This window comes from Tyto alba, unplaced genomic scaffold (assembly GCF_018691265.1).
Source record: "Tyto alba isolate M040663 unplaced genomic scaffold, T.alba_DEE_v4.0 Super-Scaffold_20000042, whole genome shotgun sequence".
In the NCBI taxonomy this organism is placed as follows: domain Eukaryota; kingdom Metazoa; phylum Chordata; class Aves; order Strigiformes; family Tytonidae; genus Tyto; species Tyto alba.
In genome coordinates, this window is record NW_024881293.1 from 1,058,035 (window position 1) to 1,083,492 (window position 25,458).

General features: G+C 53.7%; 2 protein-coding genes across 11 annotated transcripts in view; both read left to right on the forward strand.

The window, feature by feature from the left end:
* HSPG2 (heparan sulfate proteoglycan 2) overlaps window positions 1–6,960 on the forward strand; it is a 37,437-nt gene extending 30,477 nt beyond the window's left edge. For all 8 annotated transcript variants that reach the window (XM_042794669.1, XM_042794670.1, XM_042794673.1 and 5 more), the window contains 14 exons: window positions 33–142; window positions 241–349; window positions 425–523; window positions 1,060–1,281; window positions 2,161–2,393; window positions 2,520–2,697; window positions 3,314–3,436; window positions 3,686–3,739; window positions 3,831–3,906; window positions 4,843–4,921; window positions 5,029–5,099; window positions 5,205–5,288; window positions 5,368–5,471; window positions 6,462–6,960. In XM_042794669.1, coding sequence (XP_042650603.1) covers window positions 33–142; window positions 241–349; window positions 425–523; window positions 1,060–1,281; window positions 2,161–2,393; window positions 2,520–2,697; window positions 3,314–3,436; window positions 3,686–3,739; window positions 3,831–3,906; window positions 4,843–4,921; window positions 5,029–5,099; window positions 5,205–5,288; window positions 5,368–5,471; window positions 6,462–6,625 — 1,706 coding nt within the window. In that variant the 3' untranslated portion in view covers window positions 6,626–6,960. The remainder of the gene's footprint in view (window positions 1–32; window positions 143–240; window positions 350–424; window positions 524–1,059; window positions 1,282–2,160; window positions 2,394–2,519; window positions 2,698–3,313; window positions 3,437–3,685; window positions 3,740–3,830; window positions 3,907–4,842; window positions 4,922–5,028; window positions 5,100–5,204; window positions 5,289–5,367; window positions 5,472–6,461) is intronic.
* A 721-nt stretch (window positions 6,961–7,681) lies between these two features.
* The window catches only part of USP48 (ubiquitin specific peptidase 48), a 30,144-nt gene continuing 12,367 nt past the window's right edge, over window positions 7,682–25,458 (forward strand). Inside the window, exons 1-16 of one of the 3 annotated variants that reach the window (XM_042794677.1) lie at window positions 7,682–7,871; window positions 8,465–8,585; window positions 8,836–8,992; window positions 9,864–9,991; window positions 11,157–11,281; window positions 11,864–11,972; window positions 13,253–13,386; window positions 13,609–13,691; window positions 13,993–14,172; window positions 16,541–16,666; window positions 18,713–18,862; window positions 20,012–20,017; window positions 21,410–21,610; window positions 23,059–23,173; window positions 23,318–23,448; window positions 24,802–24,873. In XM_042794677.1, the coding sequence (XP_042650611.1) occupies window positions 7,738–7,871; window positions 8,465–8,585; window positions 8,836–8,992; window positions 9,864–9,991; window positions 11,157–11,281; window positions 11,864–11,972; window positions 13,253–13,386; window positions 13,609–13,691; window positions 13,993–14,172; window positions 16,541–16,666; window positions 18,713–18,862; window positions 20,012–20,017; window positions 21,410–21,610; window positions 23,059–23,173; window positions 23,318–23,448; window positions 24,802–24,873 (1,972 nt within the window). In that variant the 5' untranslated portion in view covers window positions 7,682–7,737. The remainder of the gene's footprint in view (window positions 7,872–8,464; window positions 8,586–8,835; window positions 8,993–9,863; window positions 9,992–11,156; window positions 11,282–11,863; window positions 11,973–13,252; window positions 13,387–13,608; window positions 13,692–13,992; window positions 14,173–16,540; window positions 16,667–18,712; window positions 18,863–20,011; window positions 20,018–21,409; window positions 21,611–23,058; window positions 23,174–23,317; window positions 23,449–24,801; window positions 24,874–25,458) is intronic. The other 2 variants (XM_042794678.1, XM_032984189.2) reach the window with 2 other exon arrangements.

The following is a 25,458-nucleotide window of genomic DNA, read 5'->3' on the forward strand; positions in this document are numbered from 1 at the left end:
TTCCCCCTCGCCGTATCTCCATCCTTCCACAGGCTGCGTGCGCCAGCTCCGCATCCAAGGGGAGGAGGTGGCCTTTGGGGACATGGACCTGCAGGCGCACGGTGTCACCAGTTGTCCCACTTGCCAGGACCGGCCGTGCCAGGTAAGGATGGGGGGTGTGGGGGTGTGGGGGTGGTGTGATGCCCACCCATCCCCACCCATCCCCACCCATCGTTGACACCCGTGTCACACCCCCCCCAGAATGGTGGCGTGTGCCAGGACGCCGAGAGTGGCACCTACATCTGCCGCTGCCCCCACGGCTTCACCGGCAGCAACTGCGAGTACTCGCAGGCTTTGCATTGTCACCCGGGTAGGTGCCTGTCCCCCGGGGATGTCACCCCAATGTCCCTCCCCAGATGGGTGCTCATCACTTGTCACCCTACAGAGGCGTGTGGGGCTGATGCCACCTGCGTCAACCGGCCGGACGGGCAGGGCTATACCTGCCGCTGCCACCTGGGCAAGGCTGGGGAGAGGTGCACCGAGGGTGAGCTGGGGGACACGGGGACGGGGCTGGCACCACCCTGGGGACACGGGGACGTGGCCGGGGATCGCCCTGGGGACATGGGGGCAATGTGGGGACCACCCCAGGGAAATGGGCGTGGGGCTGGGACCACCCTGGGGACAGGGGCGTGGGGCTGGGTACTACACCAGGGAGATGGGCACAAGGCTGGGGACCCCGCTGGGACACGGACGTGGGGCTGGGGACCAGCCTGGGGACACGAGCACGTTGGAGACAGGGGATTAGGTACCATGTGGGGAGACGGGCATCGTGGATGTGAGAGAGATGGGCCTTTGGGTGCCATCCCGGGAAGACGGGCACGCTGGGGAGGGAGGATTGGGGGCCACCCTGGGGACACAGGCTGAGGACCACCCTGGGGAGATGGGCGTGGGTCTGGGTGGCACCCTGGGGACACAGGGGTGGGGTTGTGGACCACCCTGGGCGGATGGGCGGGGAGCGGGACACCGTGGGGATGGAGGGTGGGGTCCCACCAGCCGGGCACTGACTCGGGGGTGCCACAGGCGAGGTGGTGAGCGTGCCATCCTTCGGCGAGGCGGGCGCCTTCGTCTCCTACCCACCCCTTACCAACGTCCACCACGAGCTGCGGGTGGAGGCCGAGTTCCTGCCGCTGGCACCCGACGGGCTCCTGCTCTTCAGTGCCGGCAAAGCCGCCCCCGTCGAGGACTTCGTCGCCTTGGCCATGGCCGGCGGCCACCTCGAGTTCCGCTACGAGCTGGGCTCAGGTGGGCTGGCACGGTGACGGGGGTCCTGGTGGCACCGGGGTTTGGGGGGTGGTGGCACTAGGGACCCCAGGGTATTGGTGGGGTGGCCTGGCATCACCAGGGTCCCTTGGGATGCCGCTGCAGCGGGATCCCCTGGCAGCACTGGGGTCCCTTGGTGTCATTGAGGTCCCCAGGCATCACAAGGGTCCTTTGGCACCACCGGGGTCCCCAAGTGTCACCAGAGTCCCTTGTCATCACTGGGGTCCCCCAGCATCGCTGGGGTCCCTTGGTGTCATTGGTGTCTCCCAAGTGTCACTGGGGTGTCTTGGCCTCATTGGGGTCCCCCGGTGCTGCCAGGGTTCCCAGACATCAGTGGGGTCCCTCAGTGTCACCAGGGGGTCCCTTGGCATTGTTGGGGTCCCCAGGTGCTGCCAGGGTTCCTGGGCATCACTGGAGTCCCCCTGGCATCCCTGGAGCCCCCTGGTGTCACTTGGGTCCCCTGGCACCACATCACTGGGATCCCTCGGTGACACTGGCATCCCCAGGCAGTGCCAGAGTCCCCGGGCATCACCAGGGTCCCCAAATGTCACCAAGTTCCCCAGATGTCACCAGGGTGCCCTGATGACACTGGCGTCCCTTGGTGTCACTGGGGTCCCCTGGCATCATGTGGCACCCCAGGCACTGCCAGTGTCCCCAAGCATGCCTGTCACACCGCTGTGGTCCCCTGGCACCACTCCGGTCCCGAGACACTTCCAGTGTCCCCAGACATCAGTGGGGTCCCCTGATGTCACCGGTGTCCCCCATCACTGCTGGGGATCCCCCAGCATCACCCAGGGCACCCCTCAGGTCCCCAAACATCCCCGGGGTCCCCCCCTTGACGCCACCATCCCAATCCCACAGGCCCAGCCGTGCTCCGGAGCGCCGAGCCGGTGACCCTGGGCCGCTGGCACCGGGTGACGGCCGAGCGGGTGCACAAGGACGGGACGCTGGCAGTGGATGACGCCACCCCGGTGAAACGCTCCTCGCCCGGCAAGAGCCAAGGCCTCAACCTACGCACCCCCCTTTATCTGGGGGGCACCGAACCCCCGCTGCACCCCCCAACCAACGCCTCCTTCCGGGGCTGCATCGGAGAGGTGAGTCCCCCCCCCCCCACCCCAAACGGGGTGCCTGGGTCCTCTTAGTGGAAATGGAGGGAGGGTGGGGGGGCGGCACAGAAGTTTGACACCACCACCCCCCCCCAAAACTCGGTGTCCCCTCAGGTCTCCATCAATGGGAAGAAGGTGGATTTGTCCTACAGCTTCCTGCGGAGCCGGGGCGTGGGGCAGTGCGGGCAGAGCTCGCCCTGCCCGCAGGCTGCCTGCCTGCATGGGGGCCGCTGCCTGCCCCTGCCTGCCGGGCCCCCCCACTACCGCTGCCTCTGCCCCCCCGGCTACGGCGGTGAGCCCCGCGGGGGGGGGGGGGGGGGGGGGGCAGGGAGCAGCAGGCTCACACGCGTGTGTTTGCACGTGTGCGCCGTTTGCTGGGCGTGCGTGCCGGGCAGACGTGCGCCAGGCACGTGTGGGCGCAGCGGGCGGGGTGTGCTGGGCACGCGTGTGCAGCGCTGGGCGTGCAACGTGGCCCATGCGTGCACGCGCGTGCGGTGCAGGCGTGTGCGCCATAGCGTGGGGTGGGGTGGGGGGGGCGTGTGCCCTGCGCACGCACGTGGCCGCACGGTGCGTGTGTGTGTGCGTCTGTGTGGGCGTGTGCGCGCCGCGCGTCCACGTGCCCCGTGCGGGCACGCGCGTGCTGTGCAGGCGTGTGCTCCGCGTGGCGCGGGTGCGTGCACAGTGCACGCGTGGGCGCGCTGCGGCTGCGGACGTGCTGGGTGCTGGGTGCGCGCGCACGGGGTTCGCAAGCGGGTGCATCTGCTGCACGCGTGCGTGCCCTGGGCGCGTGCCCGCCGGCTGCAGTTTGCACGCTCTGCGGGCGAGCGGGTGCGTGCGCTCGCCTTGCTCCTGCGTGGGCACGCGAGGGCCACCCTCGTGCCCACCCGTGTCACCCTCGGTGTCCCCAGGGCCGCGCTGCGAGCGGGAGGAGGACCGCTGCCTGCACCACAACCCCTGCCTGCACGGTGGCACCTGCAAGGGCAGCACCTGCCTCTGCCCGCCGGGCTACACCGGCCCCTACTGCCAGCACAGTGAGTCGGGGGACACTTGGGGACACCTGGGGACACTTAGGGATACTTGGGGACACCTGGGGACACTTGGGGACACCTGGGGACACTTAGGGACACTTGGGGACACCTGGGGACACTTAGGGACACCTGGGGACACTTAGGGATACTTGGGGACACCTGGGGACACTTGGGGACACCTGGGGACACAGGGATACTTGGGGACACCTGGGGACACGTGCCACCCTGTCCCCAACACCCCTTCGCCTGCAGGTTTGGCGCTGGCAGAGCTGGAGCAAGACTGGCCGGAAGGCAGCGGGGGAGGCGGTAGGTCCCTGCGCCCGTTTTCCCCCTTTTTTGACCCCAAAAGCAGCGCCGTGGGCGTGGCCGCCCCTCACACCCCTCCCGCTCCCCGCAGACGCCCCCGGACAGTTCAGCGCTGCTTTTCGGGACGGCTCCTACCTGGCCCTGCCCGGACACCTCTTTCCCCGTGGGTGAGTGACACCAGGGACAGGGCACCCTTGAGCAGGGTGCTGCACCCCCACCCGTGGCACTGCACCCTTCGCGGGGTGCTGCAACCTTCCTGGGGGAGTCGCACCCTTTCCCACGGCGTTGCAGCACTTCCTGCAGTGCTGCACCCATCAGCGTTGCACCCATCGCAGCATTGCACCCATCACAGTGTTGCACCCATCAGCGTTGCACCCATCGCAGCATTGCACCCATCACAGTGTTGCACCCATCGGCGTTGCACCCATCGGTGTTGCACCCATCGCAGCATTGCACCCATCACAGTGTTGCACCCATCAGCGTTGCACCCATCGGTGTTGCACCCATCGCAGCATTGCACCCATCACAGTGTTGCACCCATCGGTGTTGCACCCATCGCAGCGTTGCACCCATCACAGTGTTGCACCCATCAGCATTGCACCCATTGCAGCGTTGCACCCATTGCAGCCTTCCCGCCACGTTGCACCCCATCGTGGCGTTGCACCTTCCCAGGGTGCTGCACCCCTTCCAGCAGTGTTGCACCCATCACACCATCGCGCCCTTGCCACGGCGTTGCACCCACTGCAGCGTTGCATACTTCCTGGGGTGCCCCCCCACCCGTCCCACTGCGTTGCACCCTTCCTTCCTACAGCACTGCACCCTCACAGGGTGCTGCACCCCTTCCCGCAGCATTGCACCCACTGCCACTTAGCACCCTTCCCGGGGTGCTGCACCCAGAATGGCACTGCACCTTTCCCAGGGTGCTGCACCCTCCCCGGGGTGCTGCATCCCTCATGCTGTTGCACCCTTCCTGGCTTGCTGCACCCATTGGGCCATTGCACCCTTCTCGGGGTGCTGCACCCATCGCGCCACTGCACCCTCCCAGGGTTCTGCACCACCCCGGGGTGCTGCACCCACCAAGCTGCCCCCCCCTCTCCTTGCAGCCCACCCGAGGCGCCTGAGACCATCGAGCTGGAGCTGCGGACGGGCAGCGCCGACGGGCTGCTGCTGTGGCATGGGGCGGTGAGCGGGGCGGGGGCACGGCCAGGGAGGGGACCAGGGTGCTGACCCCCCTCAGGGTGGGGGTCAGGGTGCTCCCCACCCAGCTCACCGCCCCACTGCACCCACAGGAGCCCAGTGAGGGTGGCAAAGCCAAAGACTTCATCGGCCTCGGCTTGAAGGACGGGCACCTGGTGTTCAGGTGAGCGGGGGGACCCGGCGCCACCCAAGGGTGCCCCGTGCCACCCAAGGGTGCTCCGTGCCACTCAAGGGTGCTCCCTGTGCTGAGCCCCCGTCACCCCTGCAGCTACCAGCTGGGCAGCGGCGAGGCCACCATCGTCTCTGAAGACCCCATCAACGACGGCGAGTGGCACCGTGTGACAGTGACAAGGTGGGTGGGGGTCAGGGTGGGGGTCAGGGTGGGGGTCAGGGTGGGGGTCGAGGTGCAGGTGCTGATGGGTGCCGTGCAGGGAGGGCCGGCGCGGGTGGCTGCAGGTGGACGGGGAGGAGCCGGTGAGCGGAGAGTCACCAGGAACCAACGTCATGGCCAACACGCAGGGCAGCGTCTACGTGGGTACGGTGGCACCTGGGGGACACGAGGGGACACAGGGTGGGACATGGGGTGAGGCATGGGGTGGACATAGGGTGGAAACTTGATGGGACATGGGGTGGGACACATGGTGGGACATGGGGTGGGACATGGGATGGACACGGGATGGACAGGGGATGGACAGGGGATGGGACATGGGTTGGGACATGGGCTGGGACACATGGTGGGACATGGAGTGGGACAGGGGATGGACACGGGTTGGACATGGGCTGGGACACATGGCGGGACATGGAGTGGGACAGGGGATGGACACGGGTTGGACATGGGCTGGGACACATGGTGGGACATGGGGTGGGACAGGGGATGGACACGGGTTGGACATGGGCTGGGACACATGGCGGGACACAGGATGGGACATGGGATGGACACGGGATGGACAGGGGATGGACAGGGGATGGGACATGTGTTGGGACACGGGCTGGGACACATGGTGGGACATGGAGTGGGACAGGGGATGGACACGCATTGGACATGGGCTGGGACACATGGCGGGACACGGGGTGGGACATGGGATGGGACATGCAGTGGGACACAGGACATGGGACAGGGCAGAGGGTGGGACATGGGATGGGTCATGGGAGGGGTTACACGATGGGACATGGGATGGGATCCAGGACATGGGAGGGGACACAGTAAGGGGTGGGACATGGGAGGGGACAGAGGATTGGACATTGGCTGGGCCACGGGGTGGGACATGGGATGGACACGGGATGGGGACACGGGAAGGACATGGGATGGACACGGGATGGGGACATGGGAAGGACAGGGGATGGACATGGGATAGGGACACGGGATGGGGACACAGGGACACATAATGGAAAATGGGGGAGGGCACGACACAGATGTGGGGTGGGCACAGGACGGGACACTGGGTGAGCCCAGCGGGTGTCCCCTCACCCCCGTGTCACGTCCCCCGTGTGTCACGTCCCCCCGTGTCCCCCCATGTCCCCCCAGGCGGAGCCCCAGACCCCCGTGGCCTGACGGGCGGCAAGTTCACCTCCGGCATCACCGGGTGCCTGCGGGGGCTGGCGCTGGCGCCCACCGCAGCCCCCCGCCACCCCATCGACCTGCGGCACGGTGCTGGGGGGGGCTCCCCCGCTCCCCCCTGCCCCTCCTAGCCCCCCCCCCCGAAACATATTTGGGGGGGGAATTTGGCCAATTTTATTATTTTCAAAAAAAAAACCAAACCAAACCAAACCAAACCAAACCAAACAACCCCAGGAGGAAATGGTGCTTCGCTGCCCCGGGGTGACTCCGGGGAGGGGGGGGCCGGGACCCCCAAAAATGTTTACACCCGTCTCCCCACAGGCCCCCCTGAAACTGTGCCGGGGCGGCCGGGCCGCCTGGGTGCCCCCGGGCCGGCAGCGGGGTGGGGGCGCGAGGGACAATCGGGGTGCTGGGGCCCCCCCCCCCCCCCCCCACGGGGACAGCTATTAAAGGAGAGAGACAACCAGAGCGGCTGCTGTGTTTGGGGGTGCTGGGGGGGCGGCGGGGGAGGTTATGGGGGTAAGGTATGGGGGGGGTATGGTATGGGGGTGGGGGGAGGATGAGGGTCTGGGGGGGGACAGTGAGGGGGGTCAGCAGGGGGGGGGGTAGGAGTACAGGGAGGTGTGGGGGTACTGGGGGGTGCAGGAGTGATGGTGTGGGGGGGTTACGGTATAGGGGGGCTAGTGTATGGGGCAGTTATGGTATAGGGGGGTTATTGTGTGAGAGGGGTTATGATATAGGGGGGGGTTATGGTATGGGGCAGTTATGGTATAGAGGGGTTATGGCATAGGGGGGTTATGGTGTGGGGGGGTTATGGTGTGGGGGGGTTATGGTGTGGGGGGGCTATGGTAAAGGGGGGTGATGGTGTGGGGGGTTATGGCATAGGGGGGGTATGGTGTGAGGGGGGTGATGGTGTGGGGGGGTTATGGTATAAAGGGTTTTCGGTGTGGTTGGGGTTCCGGTATCGGGGGGGTTCCGGTATGGGCGGCACGTGGTCTCGGGCCACGCGCCCACCCGCGCAGGGCCGCAGGGCCCCGCCCCCGGGCCTGTCGCGCGTCGCAGCCCGTAACCGTCAGCGCCTCGCGCCCGCTCGCCCGTCGCGTCCGTGGCGTCACCGGCCTTGACGGCGGCGGCGGCGGCGGCGGGAGGGGCCGGGCGGGACCGGGACCGAGACCGGGGCCGGGGCCGGGGCCGGGTCAGGCCCGGTCCGGAGGCGGCGGGGGGGGGGGGGGTGGCGGCGACCATGGCGCCGCGGCTGCAGCTGGAGAAGGCGGCGTGGCGCTGGACGGAGACGGTGCCGCCCGAGGCGGTGGCGCAGGAGCACATCGAGGCGGCCTACCGTGTCCGGCTGGAGCCCTGCCAGCGCGGCGCCTGCCGGTACCCGCGGGCCCCCTCCCCTCCCCTCCCGCCCCGCACCAGCTCCCTCGGCGCTGTGGGGCACCCCGAGCCCTTGGGGCCTGGGGGGGGGTCCCCTGTTCCCTTCTCTCGGGGCTGAGGGGACCCCGCGTCCCTTCTCCCTCCCCTGGGGCTGGAGAAGCACCCCGCCCTCGCTGAGTCCCGCAGGGGCGAAGGGGGGGGACCCCCGTGCTCTCTTCTTTGGGCTCCCTTTCCCTGGGGTTGTTGGGGACCTCTCTCCCTGCCTTGCCTCGGAGGTGTAGGGGACCTCCCCCGGGGTTGGGAGGGACTGCTCTCCCTGCCCGTCTCCCCCTGCGTACGGGACCTCCGTGGGTTCTCTACTCTTCCCTGGGGCCCCCCTTTTTTCTCCCTCTCTAGACCTCCTATCTCTTTGTTTACCCGTAACCACCATCTTTCAGGGGTGGAGGGCACCTGTGTCCCACCCCGTTCACTCCCTTTGGCGTTACGGGGTCCCCCTTGTTGTCCTCGCCCCCGCCTTCCCACCTCCCCCAAGGGACAGCAGCATCCCTTCCATGCAGGGGGTGACAGTTGGGGGGCGGGTGCTGCCTCCACAGGAGGAACTGCCGGGGGAACCCCAACTGCCTGGTGGGCATCGGGGAGCACATCTGGCTGGGCGAGATAGATGAGAACAGCTTCCACAACATCGACGACCCCAACTGCGAGCGCCGGAAGAAGGTATCGCTGTCCCCCCTCCCCAAAAAAGCATCACCTGCCCTTCGTGGTCCCCGGGGGAAGATGGGGACAAGGGGAGGTGACACCTCACGCCCCCCACCCCGTACCAGGGAGTTTGGGATGCGGCTGTTTGTACAATGCCAAAACAGCGTTTTCTTGACAAACAGCCGTAATAAAGCAGCCGCCCCAGCTGCTGGGTTCCTGCTCCTCGGCAGCGGCTGAGTGACGACTGTTGCTTTCTCTCTCACGCCAGAACGCGTTCGTGGGCTTAACGAACCTCGGCGCCACGTGCTACGTGAACACTTTCTTGCAGATGTGGTTTCTTAACTTGGAGCTCCGGCAAGCCCTCTACTTGTGTCCCAGCACCTGCAGCGAGTACGTGGCTGGAGAGGGCATCTCAGAAGACAAAGGTGAGTGAAAGGCCGGATGCTGAGAATGGGAATCTTGCACAGTGTTGTCGGCTTTGAGATAACAGTTATCAGGAGAATTGATGGGTGAAGCTACAGCTGCTCGTCCAATCTCAACCCCATTGTTTTGGAGTCCATCACCCGGCTTTTAGGAACGACAACCTTTATCCGAGTCATTTCTTAAATCAGAGTGATCTGATCTGGTTGAAAAATCTGATTTGGGTTTGTTCCTTGCCGGGCTGCTTCCTAAACTGGTTCCCAGTGTAATGATGGTGCTGGGGGTGGAACATGGAGGTTGGGGCTGATCTTCATGACCGTGGAGCCGCTCTCATCCCGTGGGAGGATGAAAACTTAGGGCCCTGGTACGAATGAAGCTCCCAGTTGCCAGCACAGTGGATGTGATGGCCTCCGGTGATGTACCTTTATGTGTGATACGGCACTATAGGTGCACCCTGGGTCAGGGCAGTCGCCTGATCTGTTTTGTTCCAGTTTTTATGGCATTTTTAAATGATATCTCACTGTTTAGAGTAAAAAAGAAGCTGTTGCTGTGGGGTAGTTGGCATACGCTGCTTAAACTCTTAGCTCACAACTCGTGCTAGGCACTGCGGCATATTTACAGTTGGATTTAATGATCTTAAGGGTCTTTTCCACCCTAAATGATTCTGTGATATTTGGCCTGCAGTGAGACTTCTCTGTCATCATTGACATGAACCGCTTCGGTTCTTACGATAATCTGAAACAGCTTTTAAAAAACGTACCATTTCTAATCATTAAATTTACCCATACAAAGAAAGAATGAGCGAATTACTTGGAACAGTTATCTCTTGCCTTGAATTACTTGCTGTAACTTGTTGCAACTTGCCGTTTTTAATAGGCTATGAACCTCAGTCCATTTGTGAGCACCTCCAGTACTTGTTTGCCTTGCTGCAGAACAGCAAAAGGCGATACATCGATCCCTCTGGGTTTGTCAAAGCACTGGGCTTGGACACCGGACAGCAGCAGGTAGGTTTGAGACAAGCCCCTCGAGTAACTGCCTTCTTTAAAAGTGTGAAACTGTCCTTTTGTGTTATTTTAGCATCTCTGAGCTGGGTTCTACTGCTTGCTACAAACACAAAGGGAGAAGCCCTGCTCTGGGCCCTTCCCATTAGTGTGGGAGAGCAGGAGGAGCTCAGGAAGCAATGGGATGGGGATGGGGAGTGTTGTTAGCGCCTGATTGACCCCATCACTGGGCGGGGTGGGAGCCAAAGCTGCCATGAGGGTCCTTTCACAGCTGCTTTATGGGCTGCTCCTCCCAGGGGGAAGGTTCAGCACGGGTTGAAGGGCCTTGGCAAGGCGAGGAGACGTTTGGTTGGGTCACCAGGAGCCAGCCGAGGTCCAACGTGAGTGTGTGGTGCAGAGAGAATGTGGTTAAGAGAGGGGTGAGGGCTGTAGACAGGTCCTGTGGGGCTCTGGGCAAAGCCAAAGAGGGCTCGGGAGAATGGCATGGCTCAAAAATACACTTTGAGAGGTTAGAGAGAGATTGCTGGAGGAAGAGCCTGAGCGCTGGCGTGCGTTTCCTCGAGGATGCGGAGGGGGAAGGAAGCGGTCACTACCGGCCAGTGATACTAAAGGACAGCTGGGAAAGGTCAAAGCCTGTTTGCTTTCGGGAGAGGAGAGCAAAGAAGAGCCAGGGTGGGAGGGGAAGGCCCCGAGATGAGCGTGGGGAAGCTCCTGAGCCTTGCAGGAGGGGACAAATCCACAGGACAGCTTCTTATTTTTGGGGTGTTTTTATTTTTCATCTCACCTATAACGCAAGCAGGGGCAGCTTGAGTTGCGGTCTGAGCTTTTGAAAAACAAGCATTAATGGGATAGAAAGCTCTGCAGGAGTGTTCTTTTTCTTCCAGAGCCCTGCGAGGAGCGGGGCAGAAGTCAAACCACCCGGCGTGGCTGGCCAGGAGCCAGGGTAACTCCCGCCATGGTCTCAGCTGGGGGCCTCGTGCTCCTTTTAGGCAAATTCCTCTTTTTCTTTAGTTCTCCCGACTGGTCTTTTTTTTCTATTCAGTGCACGCAGGAGCCTCTGTGCAGCCTGTGTGTAGGGCTGCGGGTAATTTGCAGTAAATTAGCGACAAGGTTGTGATTGGGCATTGTGCTGTGGCGTATTGTTAACGGACTTGGCTTTCTCTTCTAGGATGCCCAGGAGTTTTCAAAGCTGTTCATGTCACTGCTGGAAGATACTTTATCCAAACAAAAAAACCCAGATGTTCGAAACATAGTGCAAAAGCAGTTCTGTGGAGAGTACGCCTATGTCACGGTGTAAGTATTTGGTCTTCAGGAAGAAGCTTTCTGTAAATATTTACACATTTTAGAAGAATTTGAGTGGGGAAAAGTTCCCTCCTAACAACCGGAGCAGGCAGGTAAGCTTCTACTGAAACATTTTGTGAGATGTTTTTAGCTTTTAGATTTCCTGATTCTGTGTGCATGGTTTTGTTGCAGTTCTCCAGTTGCGTTTAACCTCTTAATGAAAATTTACCAATTAAACCTGCAAGTGAGTTAATGGAACGTAAAGTCCTGCAGCCAGAAAATAGCATACTTGGATGACAACTTTTCATTCCTGCATTCTCAGAGCTACGGGTTTTACCTCAAAAATGATATAAAATAGTGTATGCAAGTTGTAAGCAGGTGCTCCTGTTTTTCTCAGTAGATGCTCTTATCCTTTTTACAGCTTCTTGCAGAGTTTTTGTGGTGTAGAGGCGTGAACTGCATTAACTGTGACTTAACTTTCTCCTGGTTTTATAGCTCAAGGAGTAGTTTTCTAGTAGCTGGGGAATTCAGACGCATGAACCAGTGAACCGTCCTCATGTGTTTTTCTTTTTTTTTTTTGCCTTTTATTCCTAGCTGCAACCAGTGTGGCAGGGAGTCCAAACTCGTGTCTAAATTTTATGAACTGGAGTTAAACATCCAAGGGCACAAGCAGTTGACAGACTGTATAACGGAATTTCTTAAGGTACAAGCTCATTGGTTTTTGAATGCTTCTATTCTTAGCAAGGTGTTTTAATTCCTTCCTTCACTTAACAGCCTTTGAGGTTGGTATGGGAGCAAAGCGACTGAGTTGCCTCAGTGAGATGCATCCAAAAGGAAATGTTTTTTTACTTTGGACCCAGAAAATGATTAGTTAAGTCATTCAAGGAAGGACCCGAGCAGAGCACAAGCCAAGTGCTTTAAAAAGCACTTGAAAGTCCAATGCTTAGTTAAAATACTTTCCCAGTAATGTTGGGAAAAAGTCTCCAAAGTCTGACAAAAAGTCCCCCAAAAGTCCCCTCCTGCTTTGTCATGGATAGCACCAGGAGAATGGCTGCTTTTTGTGTTTTCTAAGTTGATGCTCATCTGCATAGCAACAGGAGACATTCCTGGCTCTAAAATGTGCTCTTAAAGATACTAGGAAGGGCTGGGAATAGCTGTGGAACAGCTGCAAGTGCTCTTAATTCGACCTGAGAATTTGCCTAGATCTTAAGTTAAGATCTGGCATGTTAAAGGTGCGGGGTGTGGATTCAACTAAAAGTATTTAGGACAGAACTAACCTGAAACGTGACTCTCTACCTGAGCTGACTGGCTGTTGGGCAGCAGCTTCCCTGATGCACTCTGCAAACCGGCTGCTCTGCTTGCAGAAGGTCTGTTATGAAAAAAGACTGGTTTGTGTACGTGCATTAAAATCCTGAAATGGTGAACTTCAAGTTTGTCTGCTCCTCCTGTAAATCAAACAACCCGGTGACCTTGTTTAGGGCAGTTGGAGTTCTCCTCTGGCCTAATCCTGCCACTGGATTGGCTTAGGTGTAGACAGTGACTCTTAATTGGTGGTGTTTGTGTGCAGGATTGTAGTTTCCAGGCTAAAACGTGGCTTTACATTAACTTGGTCCATGTGAGCTCGTAAAAGGACAATTTAATTATTTTCTTTTTCCATAGCCCTCATTGGTATAAACCAACTCAGTCAAGCGGGGAGCAAACCTGACTGTCTCATAGGCAACCTGAGAACTACGAATAGGGCTTGATTAGGTCTAAAATTTTTCTTAAAGTGAGAGCAGCCTACTATGGCCATGTGGTAAAGCAAACTTATTAGCGTGCGTTTTTAACCAAGAGATTATTTTAGAAAGCAGCTGGGCAGAGGCTTTAAGTAGTTAAAATAACTGGTGCCTTTCAGTTTCCAACTGTTGAGTAGCTTGGACCGGTTGACTTTTCAGTGGTAAGCTTTTCTCAAGACCTTTTTTTCTGCCCCCCCTCCCCACTCAGGAAGAAAAATTAGAAGGTGACAATCGTTATTTTTGTGAAACTTGTCAGAGTAAGCAGAACGCCACGAGAAAGATCAGGCTGCTGAGTCTTCCCTGCACACTCAACCTGCAGCTGATGCGTTTCGTGTTTGACAGGTAAGCACCTAGCTGGAGCCTGTGCTGGAGAAGCGGGAGCGCCCTGGGTTGTGTGGAAGCTCTTTGGGAATTTGTCTGCTCTGCTCTTTCTGCGTTAGAGGGATTGAGGATTGAGTGCGTGTGTGACCGTCTCGGGGGGGGCTTGGCGGGTTTCGAGGGGAGTTATTTTGAGGTGTGAACTGTTACTGCTGTCCCCTGAACCGAAGCTTTGCTTCTGCACAGACAAACTGGCCATAAGAAAAAGCTGAACACCTACATCGGCTTCTCCGAGCTGCTTGACATGGAGCCTTTTATGGAACAAAAAAGTGAGTTTTGTGTACAGTTTTATGCATTGGTACCCACCGCCCCTCGACAGACAAGGGTAGATCTGCTCTGAATCCCCTTTTTGATGGAAAATTATGTCAAGAGTTGTTCGAAGCCTGCGTTTCAGATAACTGCCTTGCTAAGTGCGTCGCAGAAGCCACAACCTACTTAGCGATGTCTTTGGAGAGGTGCAAGTTCAAGTGCAGTCTTTGTCTGCTGCCTTGCAAGAACGTTGAGAGCTAGGAAAGAAGAGATCTGTGCTGTTTCATCCAGAGTGCTCTCTAACTGCTGCTTCCCTTCCAGATGGCGTCTACGTGTATGAACTTAGTGCCGTCCTCATACACCGAGGCGTGAGCGCGTACTCCGGGCACTACATCGCCCATGTGAAGGATCCCCAGACGGGCGAGTGGTACAAGTTCAACGACGAAGACATAGAAAAGATGGAGGGGAAGAAACTGCAGTTGGGGATTGAGGAAGATCTAGGTAAAACCTTTAAGTTGTGAGTGCCCTTTTAAAATAACTCTTTTCACCAAAAACACGGAGGCTGAATATGTGGAGGCTCTGTTACTCCTAAAACAAAAGTGCTCCTATGCGTGCTGTCACATCTTAGGAGTAATGAATGAAATGGCAATTCTGTAAATTGCAGCCAGATTTTCTTCGTTTCAGCCCCGTGTGTGTTTACACACACCTTGTAATCAGTTCCTCTAGTATTTCTCTTGCCTGCTGCATGCCAGATAGGCAACTGCTGCCCAAGTTATCAGTGTCTTATCGGGATGAAACAGGCAAGTTGCCGCTTCCTTGGCTGATGTGCAAAAGGAGGCTTAGGGACAGATAACAAGATTACTTTCAGTTTCCTCAACGCGTTATATTTTTATTTCCACTGAGGTGTTTTACTTGGAGGCAGTAAAGACTCTTCGTTTAAAAAAAAAAATCTTGATCCAAATAACGGCTTGGAAGTCAAAACTGCCTTTTTATTTTGCACTTTTTACTTCTCCTTTGCACTCTTCTGTTCTACATCAGCTCATCTTGTGCCAGTGTCCTGGTGCTGCCCAGATAACCGTGTTCCCTGGACGGGACAAGGTCTTGATTTCTTGGAGAGCTTGGGCTGAGGCTGGACCTGTAGGTTTCTTGGTCTGCGGTCGATATATAGGAGTGGTTCAGCATTAAATTGGCATTTTGAGTGTTCGGATTTGCAATCGCTCAGAGTTCCTTAGCACAAGACGCTTTGCAGTATCAAGAAATGGGGAAGTTAATGTCAGAAATTTCACTTACAGTGCAAGCAATGCATTCCTAGAAACACTGGCCCACCAGGATGCTCGTGCTTTGCTGCAACTGGATTTAATGAAACGTTGCCTTTCTTTAAAGCATCCTTAAGTAATAGGTTAATGAAAAGACACCCTCAGATTTATTTGCTCCCTTAGTTTGTTGTAAAGCCATGTCAGCCTGAGGACACCCTTGAGCAGGCATGGGGCATTAGCCTCCTTCTCTCATTTCCTTCCGTGCACACGTCTGCATCGTGCTGCTTTATTTTCAGCTCTCTTGCTAGTAAACACCTTCCTGCATTTCATCACGACGTACATAAACGCTGGCTGCCACCGGAGCAGCTTTTTCATCCTGTTAATGTTTGACTACCACTTGCTTCCAACCAAATTGTGAAGCTGGCTAGACATCTAGTGGTGTAAGATAGAAAAATAAGCCTCAAAAGGAAATAAGAGCTTCTCAGCCTTTTTAACCTCCCACGTTACCCAGTGTAGCAAAATAAGATGCAAATAAACTGCTGTGGCCTCAAGCTTGTAAAGGTTTATGCTTAACTGCAAGTAAGTGTTCTTGCTGAAATACAAGGCTGCTTGAAGAATGTAAGTAAAGCATGTTTAGAAGCCTCTGTAGGCTGGGAGCCCTAATGTATTTACCAAGGGTGATGTTATTTGCCTACTTCAAGAAAAACTAAGGTTCTTCTTTGTTACAAATGCATGCAACAGCAGGAGAAGGTCGCTAATGTAAAGCAGAGGTCTGCTGTGGGGAGAGTCCTGTGGCCTGGCTGCACAGATGGGAACAATTTAGAAAATATCTGGAGAAAATGCAAATAAAGAGTGTTTAGGAAGTCCCCTGGATGGTGTGGTGGGAGAGGCACGTGAAGTTTTCAAGAATTTGGGAGACAGACGTTTTTCTTAGTATTTCAATGTTTCATTTAGAGTTTGACTTACGGAGGGTTTTTCCTTTATTTTTTTAAATAAATGTTTTGTTTGTTTGTTTGTTTGAAGCTGTAGCTGTAGATAAGTGGTATTTCCTTGCCTGGCAGTCCGTCTGGAAATGGCAACTCTTGCAACACAAGTTTACATCGTACCACCAGCTGCTCTGAAATGACTGTTTCCACGGTTGTTCATTCCATAAAAGCTTTGTTGCCTAACAGAAGGGCATGTGTTTTTTCACATATGTAATCACCTGTAAATAAGATTTATTTTTTTATTGTCCCCTGAGAACTTGAGACTGTACTTTGGTGTTAGGACACCAGAACAAGAGACAAAGGGGAGAAAGGATGTTTTTGCAAAAGTTGCTTTTGGCTCGGTGAGGTTTAATTGAGGAGAGAAGAAAGGCTCTTGTAGAAGGGTGGTTCAGAGCAGGCACCTAATTTTGGTCCCTTTGAATTACCCTGCCTCCAGAAATGCTGGAGGGATTTGGGTCTTGCTTTGGGATACAGTTTTGGCTCATGCCAAGCCCAGTGCTTGGCAAGAAGAGGCCTGGCAGAGCTCAGCAGGGAGAGGGAAGCCGGCTAGGTGGCAAACTCGTCCCGTTAATGGAGACTCAGTAAGCGAGCTTGTGTGTTTATTATGTTTTGCCTTCTGTACCGCAGCGGAACCTTCTAAATCCCAGACTCGTAAACCTAAGTGCGGGAAAGGGACGCACTGCTCACGCAATGCTTACATGCTGGTATACAGGCTGCAAACCCGGGAGAAATCTCTGACAATCGAAGTACCAGGTAAGTGAGCTTTGACTCTCTTGGCCTCTCCATCTCGTCTTGTGGTGCTCCAGGTGGGCCAGGAGTTGGGTTTTTGCTCGAAGCCCCGTTTGTGACCGCTGTCCACAAGCCCCCCCAAAGGTGCCGTGTAGCAACACACTGTCATGACCAGTGAAACCCCTGGGCTTTCCTAGCACTTAAATAATATTAGCCTGATGATGCCACCCCTGTGCCCGCTCGGGCCTCGCCATCGTAACCAGCGAGAGGAGATGGGAAGGGGTTAGGGGGAGATGGTCCCACAGGGAGCCGCGTGCGGCAGCAGGAGCGTTGGGGTTCACAGCCAGGATCCCGCAGGAACCGCTCGGGGTCCTGAAGGCAAAGGCAGGCAGCGTGGTTAAATGTCATCGGCAGCGCACGTTCTGTGCTGGAGGGGAGCAGCTCTGACAGATGTCAGGTTTCTTCTGCGAGCGCTTAATCTTTGCCATATTGTGAATAAATGGCATGAAAACAAGAGGATTCAAGCCCTTAACAGGAGTTCTGTACGAGCGCAGTCGTGTCTTGCTTTAGAATGACTGGGGGTGGCAGAAATCCCTGTAGGTTTGGCCTGTGGATTTAACGATGCTTCGCATTTGCGTGCTACTTGATTAGAAATATTAATTAGGTCCCGGGTGCTGATGAGGATGAAGGGTGTGTTCCACCTTCTTCCCTCTTCTGCTGTTTGCTTGGGTTATCTGGATGCAGAGAGGGTAAATCGTACAGCTTTTACACTGCTAATACCAGCACCAAAACTTTTCCAGCACACCCCCCCCCAATAAAACCCACCCTCTGAGCCACACAGCTTTGGGAATTAGTGCTAATTTCTGCCTCAGATCTGCATTTTCAGCCTGCTTCCTGAGCTCTCTTACGTTTTCTTTCCTCCTACCCCTCTGCCCAAAACAATAACTCGGCAAAAGCCTCTCCACCCAGCTCCAAATTCCTGCGCAGCCCCGCGGTTGCCTTTGTTTCTCGTGGAAGCCTGCCAGGGAACGGGGAGCGAAGGGCAGCAGTCGAGCTGTGCGGTTGCGGGGAGGTTTCATGCAACTGTAAATTTGAGGCATTTTGCTTTGATGCTGTTAAAAGCGGCTTTTCCGGGACGGTGGAGAGATGTAACTTGGCTCTGGCCTTAAGGCAGTCAAGCTGGTTGTTTTTTAATACTGTATATTCTCCCAAGGTGGATGGTGTGCTCTCTGGCTGCACAAGTGTTAACCTTTCTAGAAATATTTTAGCTCTTCAGAATACTGCTAAATAGGAAAAGGCTTCAGATAAGCAGTGCTTTCCCCCTCCTGTTCACTAGCCCTGCAAAGGAAGTGTTTTATCTTCTATTTTTCCCTGTTGAGGTTTGGTTTGTTTGGGTTTTTTCCATCAGCGACAGCAAAAATTCCCATTTCCCTCACTGTTCTGTCGACACCAGGATTTGCCCCAGCTTATCTCTCGTGTCCTGAGGGCTTTTTGTCCTTGGGCTTGCAACGTGCCTCACTGAGATCACGCGTACCCATGGGGCTGCACATCGGGACAGGCTTCAGGTATATCTGTAAGGTGAAAAGCTCTTGCTTCCCCCCTGGGAACGACAGGTCCTTGGCAGCACAGAGGAGCTGCTCTCAGTGGGAGGCAGAGAAGTGGCTGGAGCGAGAGGAATAGCAGGGAGGGATTGAAGCAGGCAGCAAAGCGTCCTGCCACGTTCTGGCTCTGCAGCCTCTCGCCGAAGCCCATTGCACTTTGCACGACGGCCAGTGCTCAGCACAGGCTTGTTAGCAAGCAAAGGATTTCTCTTAATGCAGCAACCAACCTCGAGTAAATTATTTTCTTGGGCGCCGTTGTGTTGCACAGGACATTTAATCATCTACAACCATAAATACTGCAGAGAGTAATGTCCATGCGCTTGGCTTTTGGAAAGACCACCTATGTCAGTAGCTGGGGGGGGGGGCAATTTTTAGGCTTGCTTGTTATCCCCAGATAACCAGTTGCAGGGATAATTAACATAATTGGCATTTTTCCTTGAAATTACTACTTTTTCTTCTTTCCCAACAGCTTTTCTGCAGGAGCTGGTAGAGCGTGATAACTGCAAGTTTGAGGAGTGGTGCAACGAAATGGCCGAGATGCGCAAACAGAGCGTGGCCAGAGGCAAAATCAAGCATGAAGAGGTGAAGGAGCTCTACAAAAGGTTACCTGCTGAAGCTGGTCTGTAAGATATTGTGGTAGTATTTTGTAGTAGACTGTTGTTAAGATTCGTAATGTTTTGTTACTAACCCACAACTCACTTCTGTGGCCTGAACACTTCGCTGGAAGGCATTAGCTGTAGTCCTCTCAAAGAGGAAAGCGATCGCTGTCTATTGTTGCTGTGTGCATGCTTAGGATTTGCTTTCCCTGTTTTGTTTTTCTGCCTTAACCTATTTTTCTCCTTTTTGCCTCGTTCTCATGGCCTCTGGCATCACTAATTCCCTCTTGCTCCTTCCCCTGTGCTTCCATGCATTGTGACTGTTTTCTTCTGCCCAGTGAGCAGCTCGTCTCGTTAGCGGTTAGTAGCATCAAGGCAGAATAACTGGCCAGTCTCAAATTGCCAACTCATGGCAAGTTTGGGACCTGTTGATCCCAATTAATCAGCAGGTAACAATACGAGAATGCCTGACCTCCAGTAGAAAATTACTTGATTTGTCCCCACCAGCACTTCAAAGCCCCATGTCTAAGCTTCATAGTCCGTCCGACGAGTGACTGTGGTTGATCCTTTCCTACTACTCCTTGTGTCTTGTCACTTTAACAGATCTGAGCACAAGAATTTTTATCCCCCCCGCCTTGTTTTTCTCTCCCATCTCCCTCAAAACAAGCGTAGGGGCACTTGTTTTGTCCATCCACCATGGGGAATTTTTCTCCACTGTGTGCATGTCCTAAAATCTCCAGGAAATTTGTAATTAAAGACTTGGTTTAACTGTGTAGCCTGTTAGGCAGTTTGATGTTTAGCTTTTAGTATTCATTGCTTGATGCTCAGAACCAGCAGAGATTGGAGTAGCTGAACTGCAGACTCCTCGGCTCCCATAAACGTCTGCCTCTTCAATTTATGAACCCCTGTTTGCAGACAACGGGCGCTTAACTCACGAGCAGGAGGGTGTCACAGCTCATCTTGCAGGGTCCCAGCAAGTCTGAGCGGTGTTAAAATGTCACTGTTAAATCAAAGTTGTGGAGGTATGAATCTGCAGTGAGTCACCATTAAAAAGGAGCCGCAAGCACAACTTTGGTGCGTTTTCTCTCCCCCTTAAAAACAGAATAGTTTGCTCTTGGCGTTTCTGACAGAACAGAGGGATAAATCTCAAAAAGATATTATTTTTTTTACAGGTGCAGGTAAAAAAAAAAGCTCCTCTGCCCCAGTTTGAAGATGGCAGGATCTGAAGCACTGTCCTGAGGGCACCCACTGCTTTCTGCTGGGCATGTCCTGAGCGCAGCGGCTTGCTGGCACAGCTGAAGGCAGCGATATCCCAGAGCTGCTCCGGGTCTGATCCCGCAGGAGCCCGGGACTCTCTCTGCAGCTGTGCAGACACATTTTTCTGCCAGCTTTGTGTAGCCTGCCCCAGAAAAACGTACTTTCTGGGGGAGGCAGCTTTCATCCCAAACTAGCAAACCATTTCTGACAGCATTGCAATTCTCTGGAGGTCATGGCTGTGTGTATCTGATGGCGTTGCATAAGATGAAAATACCACTGATTTATGCCGCAGAAGAGAGGAGGGTTTGAAGCCCATTTTCACAAAGATCCAGTGCAAGCTGGAAGGAGCAGTATTTTTCTGTAGCTTCTCTGTTGCTCCTCTGTATGAGACATTAAGGATTTGTGTTCATTTGATAAATGTAACTAATGTCTACGTTTTCCCTCAGTTTCAGAGCTGCCCTCCTCACATCAGCAGAAAGGGTTTCATTTCCTCCTAAATTGCCAGTCGTATTGCAGAAGGGTTTCCACGTCAATACTGGGTCTTGGTATCAAGAGACAGGGCTTTTACCCAGAGCTGTTTCGCTGCTCATACAGACACTGACCCGCTCCTGAACCTTAGCTTTGCACAAGGTGTTTCTCCTTTAGCAAACAAGGGCGAGCCTGCTGCTGTGTTTCAAAAAAAATCATGTTCCTGCTAAAAAATCGGAGCAAGTGTCCGTTTGCACTGTTGATCTTAAAATGTGCAAGTGTTTCTTACCCACAGTTACAGAGCAGCCCAGAAAACCACTGAAATTTTGGGTGCTGGAGGGACAGAGCAAACACTGACCTCGTCTCTTTGCTGTTGTTGCCTTTTATTTTTCAATTTACCCCAGTGAGCTCGATTTGTGATAGAAAGAGCATGTAATGTATGATCATAATTTAAATATGGACGATGGGAGAACCTTCCCCTTTCCTCAACTACTCTCCAGTAAGCCCCTAAAAGTTTAGCAGTCTGAAAGCACTCGCTTTCTTACTTGGAGTGCTCTGCCATTTCAGATCGATTACTTCAATTCAAAATGACTGCTTGTTCTTGCATATCTTAATTTCACATAGCTTCTGTCTTCTAAATCTGCAATACGGAGCTGAGAATTGGGCGAGGGAAGCTGTATCAGATGTTTGAAAACTTGTACCACAGAGATTGAATCAACAATGGTAGCCTGTTAATTTTTAAAAGTACCGTTGAATATCAGAGTAATTATAAAATACCATCTGCTGTAGTCTGTATTAGCTGACACGTACGGGCTTGTTTCTCTTTGTGTTTTTTCTCCTCCCAGGTTCCCCGTACGACTTCATCTCTCTCGAGTGGCTGCAGAAATGGCTGGACGAGTCCACTCCACCAAAACCAATAGATAACACAGCCTGCCTGTGCTCACATGGCAAACTTCATCCGGATAAAATATCTATTATGAAGAGGATATCGGAGTACGTGGCTGACTTCTTCTACAGGAGATATGGAGGAGGGCCCAGGCTGAATGGTAAGGTGTCAGGCTAGAAAACGCCCTCTCCAAGTCACATTCTTGTGTGCTGAATGTGTTTTAGAGCCTTGTTCTGGTCCCAGCCCTGTTTTGAGCCATCCTTTATCATCGCAACTTTATTTTTGTGCATAGCTTCTGTCCTGCACTGTTAGTTCCGGGTGATTTTTTTTTTTTTTTTAACACCACTTAATTATGTTAGCATTCAGATACAGTTAGTCTGATTGCAGGGTCTGTTTCATACCTGAGTTCTGCTCTGTTGAGGAAGAGCTGTGCATAGAGGAATTTCTGAGAAAGCAGTGGTGCACTTAGGTTAGAAACCATAATACTTGAAAGGTTTTATGAAGTTGATTCTAGAAAATAACTAAACTTGCACATGCAGCCCCCCAGACGCTTGAAAATTATTTTTCCGTGCCTGCAGCACCTACAGATCCTGCGTGGGCAGCATTTTGTGGAGCGTGCGGATCTGGGCTGCCTCTTGCCAGCAGCCTGCACTCCGGAGCAGCGTGGATGTGTGCAGGCCAAGAAAATCACTCACTGCCTTTCACCTTTAGCTTATCCCAAGCTGCCTCATCCGAGGCAAGCGCATACCTGCTAGCCCGTGTACTTGTGTTGCAGGCATCTGTCATGCATTTTGTTTTTTGGGGTCAGTTCAGCCCCTACAGTCTTTGGGCATCCCTTAATCAAGCCCCAGGCTCTAGTTTCTCTTATAAAGGAGCTCAATAACTCCCACTGAGACCAAATTAGCTCAGCTCCTGCTAGGAGCTTATAGGGAAGAAACGCAACCAGCAGAAACTGCTGTGACGCAGGCAGCCTTTGTAAAAAAAAAAAAAAAAAACAAAAAAAACAAACCAAAAAAAAAAAACCAGGCCAATGTTTATTAGTCAACTGGAAGATCGCCTGCAGGGTTTTTCATTGAGTACAGCTGGGAGGGATGGATGGACACTCTGCATCCTCGGACTGGCTTCCCTGCATGCGACCCTCTTGCTCCCAGATGAAAATATGTGCCCAGCTGTAGGATTTCCACTCCTGTTGGTCCAGTGTACCTTTGCAGGAGGGTTGTTTTTTTTCTGGGTTTGTCTGGAAAACTGCCACGGTACAGGTTTTTTCCTTGCATATGCCTAAACTGTCCTACCTTTTGACCCCCATGGCTGTGGGTTTGCATGACCTGGCTAACAGCTGTAATTGCAAACTCTTGATACCAACTGCTGAGAGCTGTGAAGCTAGTACAGATCACACCTCATCTGAAGCATTTTACACTTATTTAAGCTTCAAATGTAGCCTGGTCTGGCACTAACCCCAGGAATCTCCTCATTTGCATATGAAATCTCTGGTCTTGAGGCAGAATAGTTGGTACATACCTGTCTGAGCACTTTCAAACCAGTGAGAAACTCAGCCAGGCTTGCAGTAAATTTTCCAATAAACTCTGTTTCTTTTTCCCCCCACCCCAGTCAAAGCACTTTGCAAGGACTGTGTGGTAGAAAGGTGTCGAATCCTGCGACTGAAAAACCAATTAAATGAAGACTACAAAACAGTTACGAACTTGCTGAAGATAACAGTGAAGGGGTATGTAAGTCCGGATACTTTCAAACGTTGTCAGAGATTTTTTTGGAAGCGCTTAAATAGCGTTTTCCTAAAGATTTTACTGTTTGGGCTCTGAAGGAGAATGGAGTTGGGATTCACATGGCCAACGCTGTTCTCCCCCTGCAGGAATGATGGATTTTGGGTTGGAAAGGCGTCCTTGCGGAGCTGGCGTCAGTTGGCTCTGGAGCAATTAAATGAGCAAGATGAAGATGCAGAGCACAGTAATGGAAAAATGAATGGAAACGCACAAAACAAAGGTAATTCTGCTGCTGTAGAGCCGCACCAGCTCTGACTGATACATCCTAACAAAAGACACATCAGGTGTTCTTGGAGCTGTTTTGTTTCCCTTGTATGAGTAGGGAGGAAAGGATAATAAAATAAAATAAAAAGCTCCTTCATAAACTTCAAAACTCCTGGGTGATCTTTGTACCCAGAGAAGATGAGGTAGTGAGTAGTTTTACAAAGCTGTGTAAAATTACCACCCCAGACACGTGATCTTTTCATCTGCTTTTGTCTGAATGGGAGAGCACAGGGGAGGAAGAAACATGAAAATTAACTTGGGCAAGGGATGAAGATGGTTATTGCGAAGGTCTGTGGATGAAACAGCACAGCTGGTAAAGTGGCAGTGGCAGAACACAGCCTAGGGGAAAAAAAAAAAAAATCATGAACTCTCTTCTGCGCCCATATCATGAGTCTGTGAAGACTTTTATTTGCTTTCTGCTCTTTAAACCTTTGGAAACTGGATATTTTGTTGAGCTTTTTGTTTCGGAACTGAGGGCAAGGAGCTTGCTTGAATGAAAGTGGAGATGATGGGCTAATAGCACTGATCTTGGGCTTGAAGGCCCGGAGATCACCACAGCCCTCCTGATAGTATCTGTAAGCTGGCGCTGCGGGTTGGAGCCATTCATTGAGAAAAAGGTGCTTCTCTGCTGAGTGACTGGCCCACCTTCCTTCCTGGTGACCCCGGTTTCACAACAGGTTGCAGCTCCCAGTAGTACGCTTGGAATTGCTCACGAGCCAACTTGCTCATTAGGCAGGTCGTTAGAGACTCTGACTGACACATTATTGTGTTTATGATGCTCCCGTTCAGCGACCAGTGCTTCTGTCTGTGGAGCTACAGTTCTTAACTATAATTTACACGTTGATTAGGGCTTGTCAAACCCCTGGCAGGCTCCCTCTTCGTTTGTCAGGCAGCATCTGGTTTAGATCAGTATCCTCAAGGCAAAGAGCAGACTAATATTTTGCCAGGAAGGTTTCTGCTCCCTGCACTCTTACCTACACTTGTGTTTAGGTTAAACTTGAGATCTCTGGGAGCAGTGAACCCCCGTGGTGTTTCAGCCATAACAAATGTGTCCTTTGTAATCTCACAAAGGACCGGCTTGTGCTCCAGGTGCTTCAAAGCACTCCTACATGGCCTGTAGGCTGTAATCCCGCCTGCCCAGAGGCCAAGACATCTGAGAATAGCAAATTTCTTTCCAAAGTCTCCCTTGGGTTAAGGGTTTTGCCACATTTGAAAAGCAACTGTGCTGCTTTTCCCCCAAAGGTTTTTCCTTTCTTTGGGAGAGGAACTCTGTGCAATCTTCTTCTATTTTTATTTATTTTTTAATTAGACGAATCCAATGAAGAGAAGAGAGAGGAGGAAGAGGAGTTAAATTTTAATGAGGACATCGTTTGCCCACATGGTAAGTCTCCACAGGGGATGGAGCTGAATATATCTGTTGCTGCCCACTGCTCAAGACATTAACCTTGTAGCCTTTGCTCCATCTAAGGCCAGCATGAATAGTTACTGAGGAAATGTGCTTAATTCTCGTTTGCCTGGTGTTTCTTGACACTCAGGCTTTGAGCGTTATTTGCGAGCGCTATCACATGGCAGCCCAAGTTTTGTGAGGCAGTGAACGGGGGTGTAAACACAGAGGTGCTGGGCTGCAGAAACCAGCATCTCTTCCTCTCGCACCTGACGGGGCAAGGGCAGCACCAGGGGTCTGCAGCCACTTGAAAGCTCGTGAAGTATTAGGAGAAAAACAGAGGGTGTAAATCAGCCAAGGTGGGAACTGAGAGTATCCATTTATTGTCTTCGTTTACATGAAAACAGGAGCACTTGCCTAACAACTGTAGAAACTGTGGGCTGATCCGGGAGTGGCTGGGACCGCCAGGGATATTGATTTACCAACCTGCTGTGCTTTGGTGGCCGTTTACATAAGATTTTGCCCCGATGATAGTTGTTTTGCTAAGTGACGGTTCATTAGCTACATCCTTGGCTACCCTGT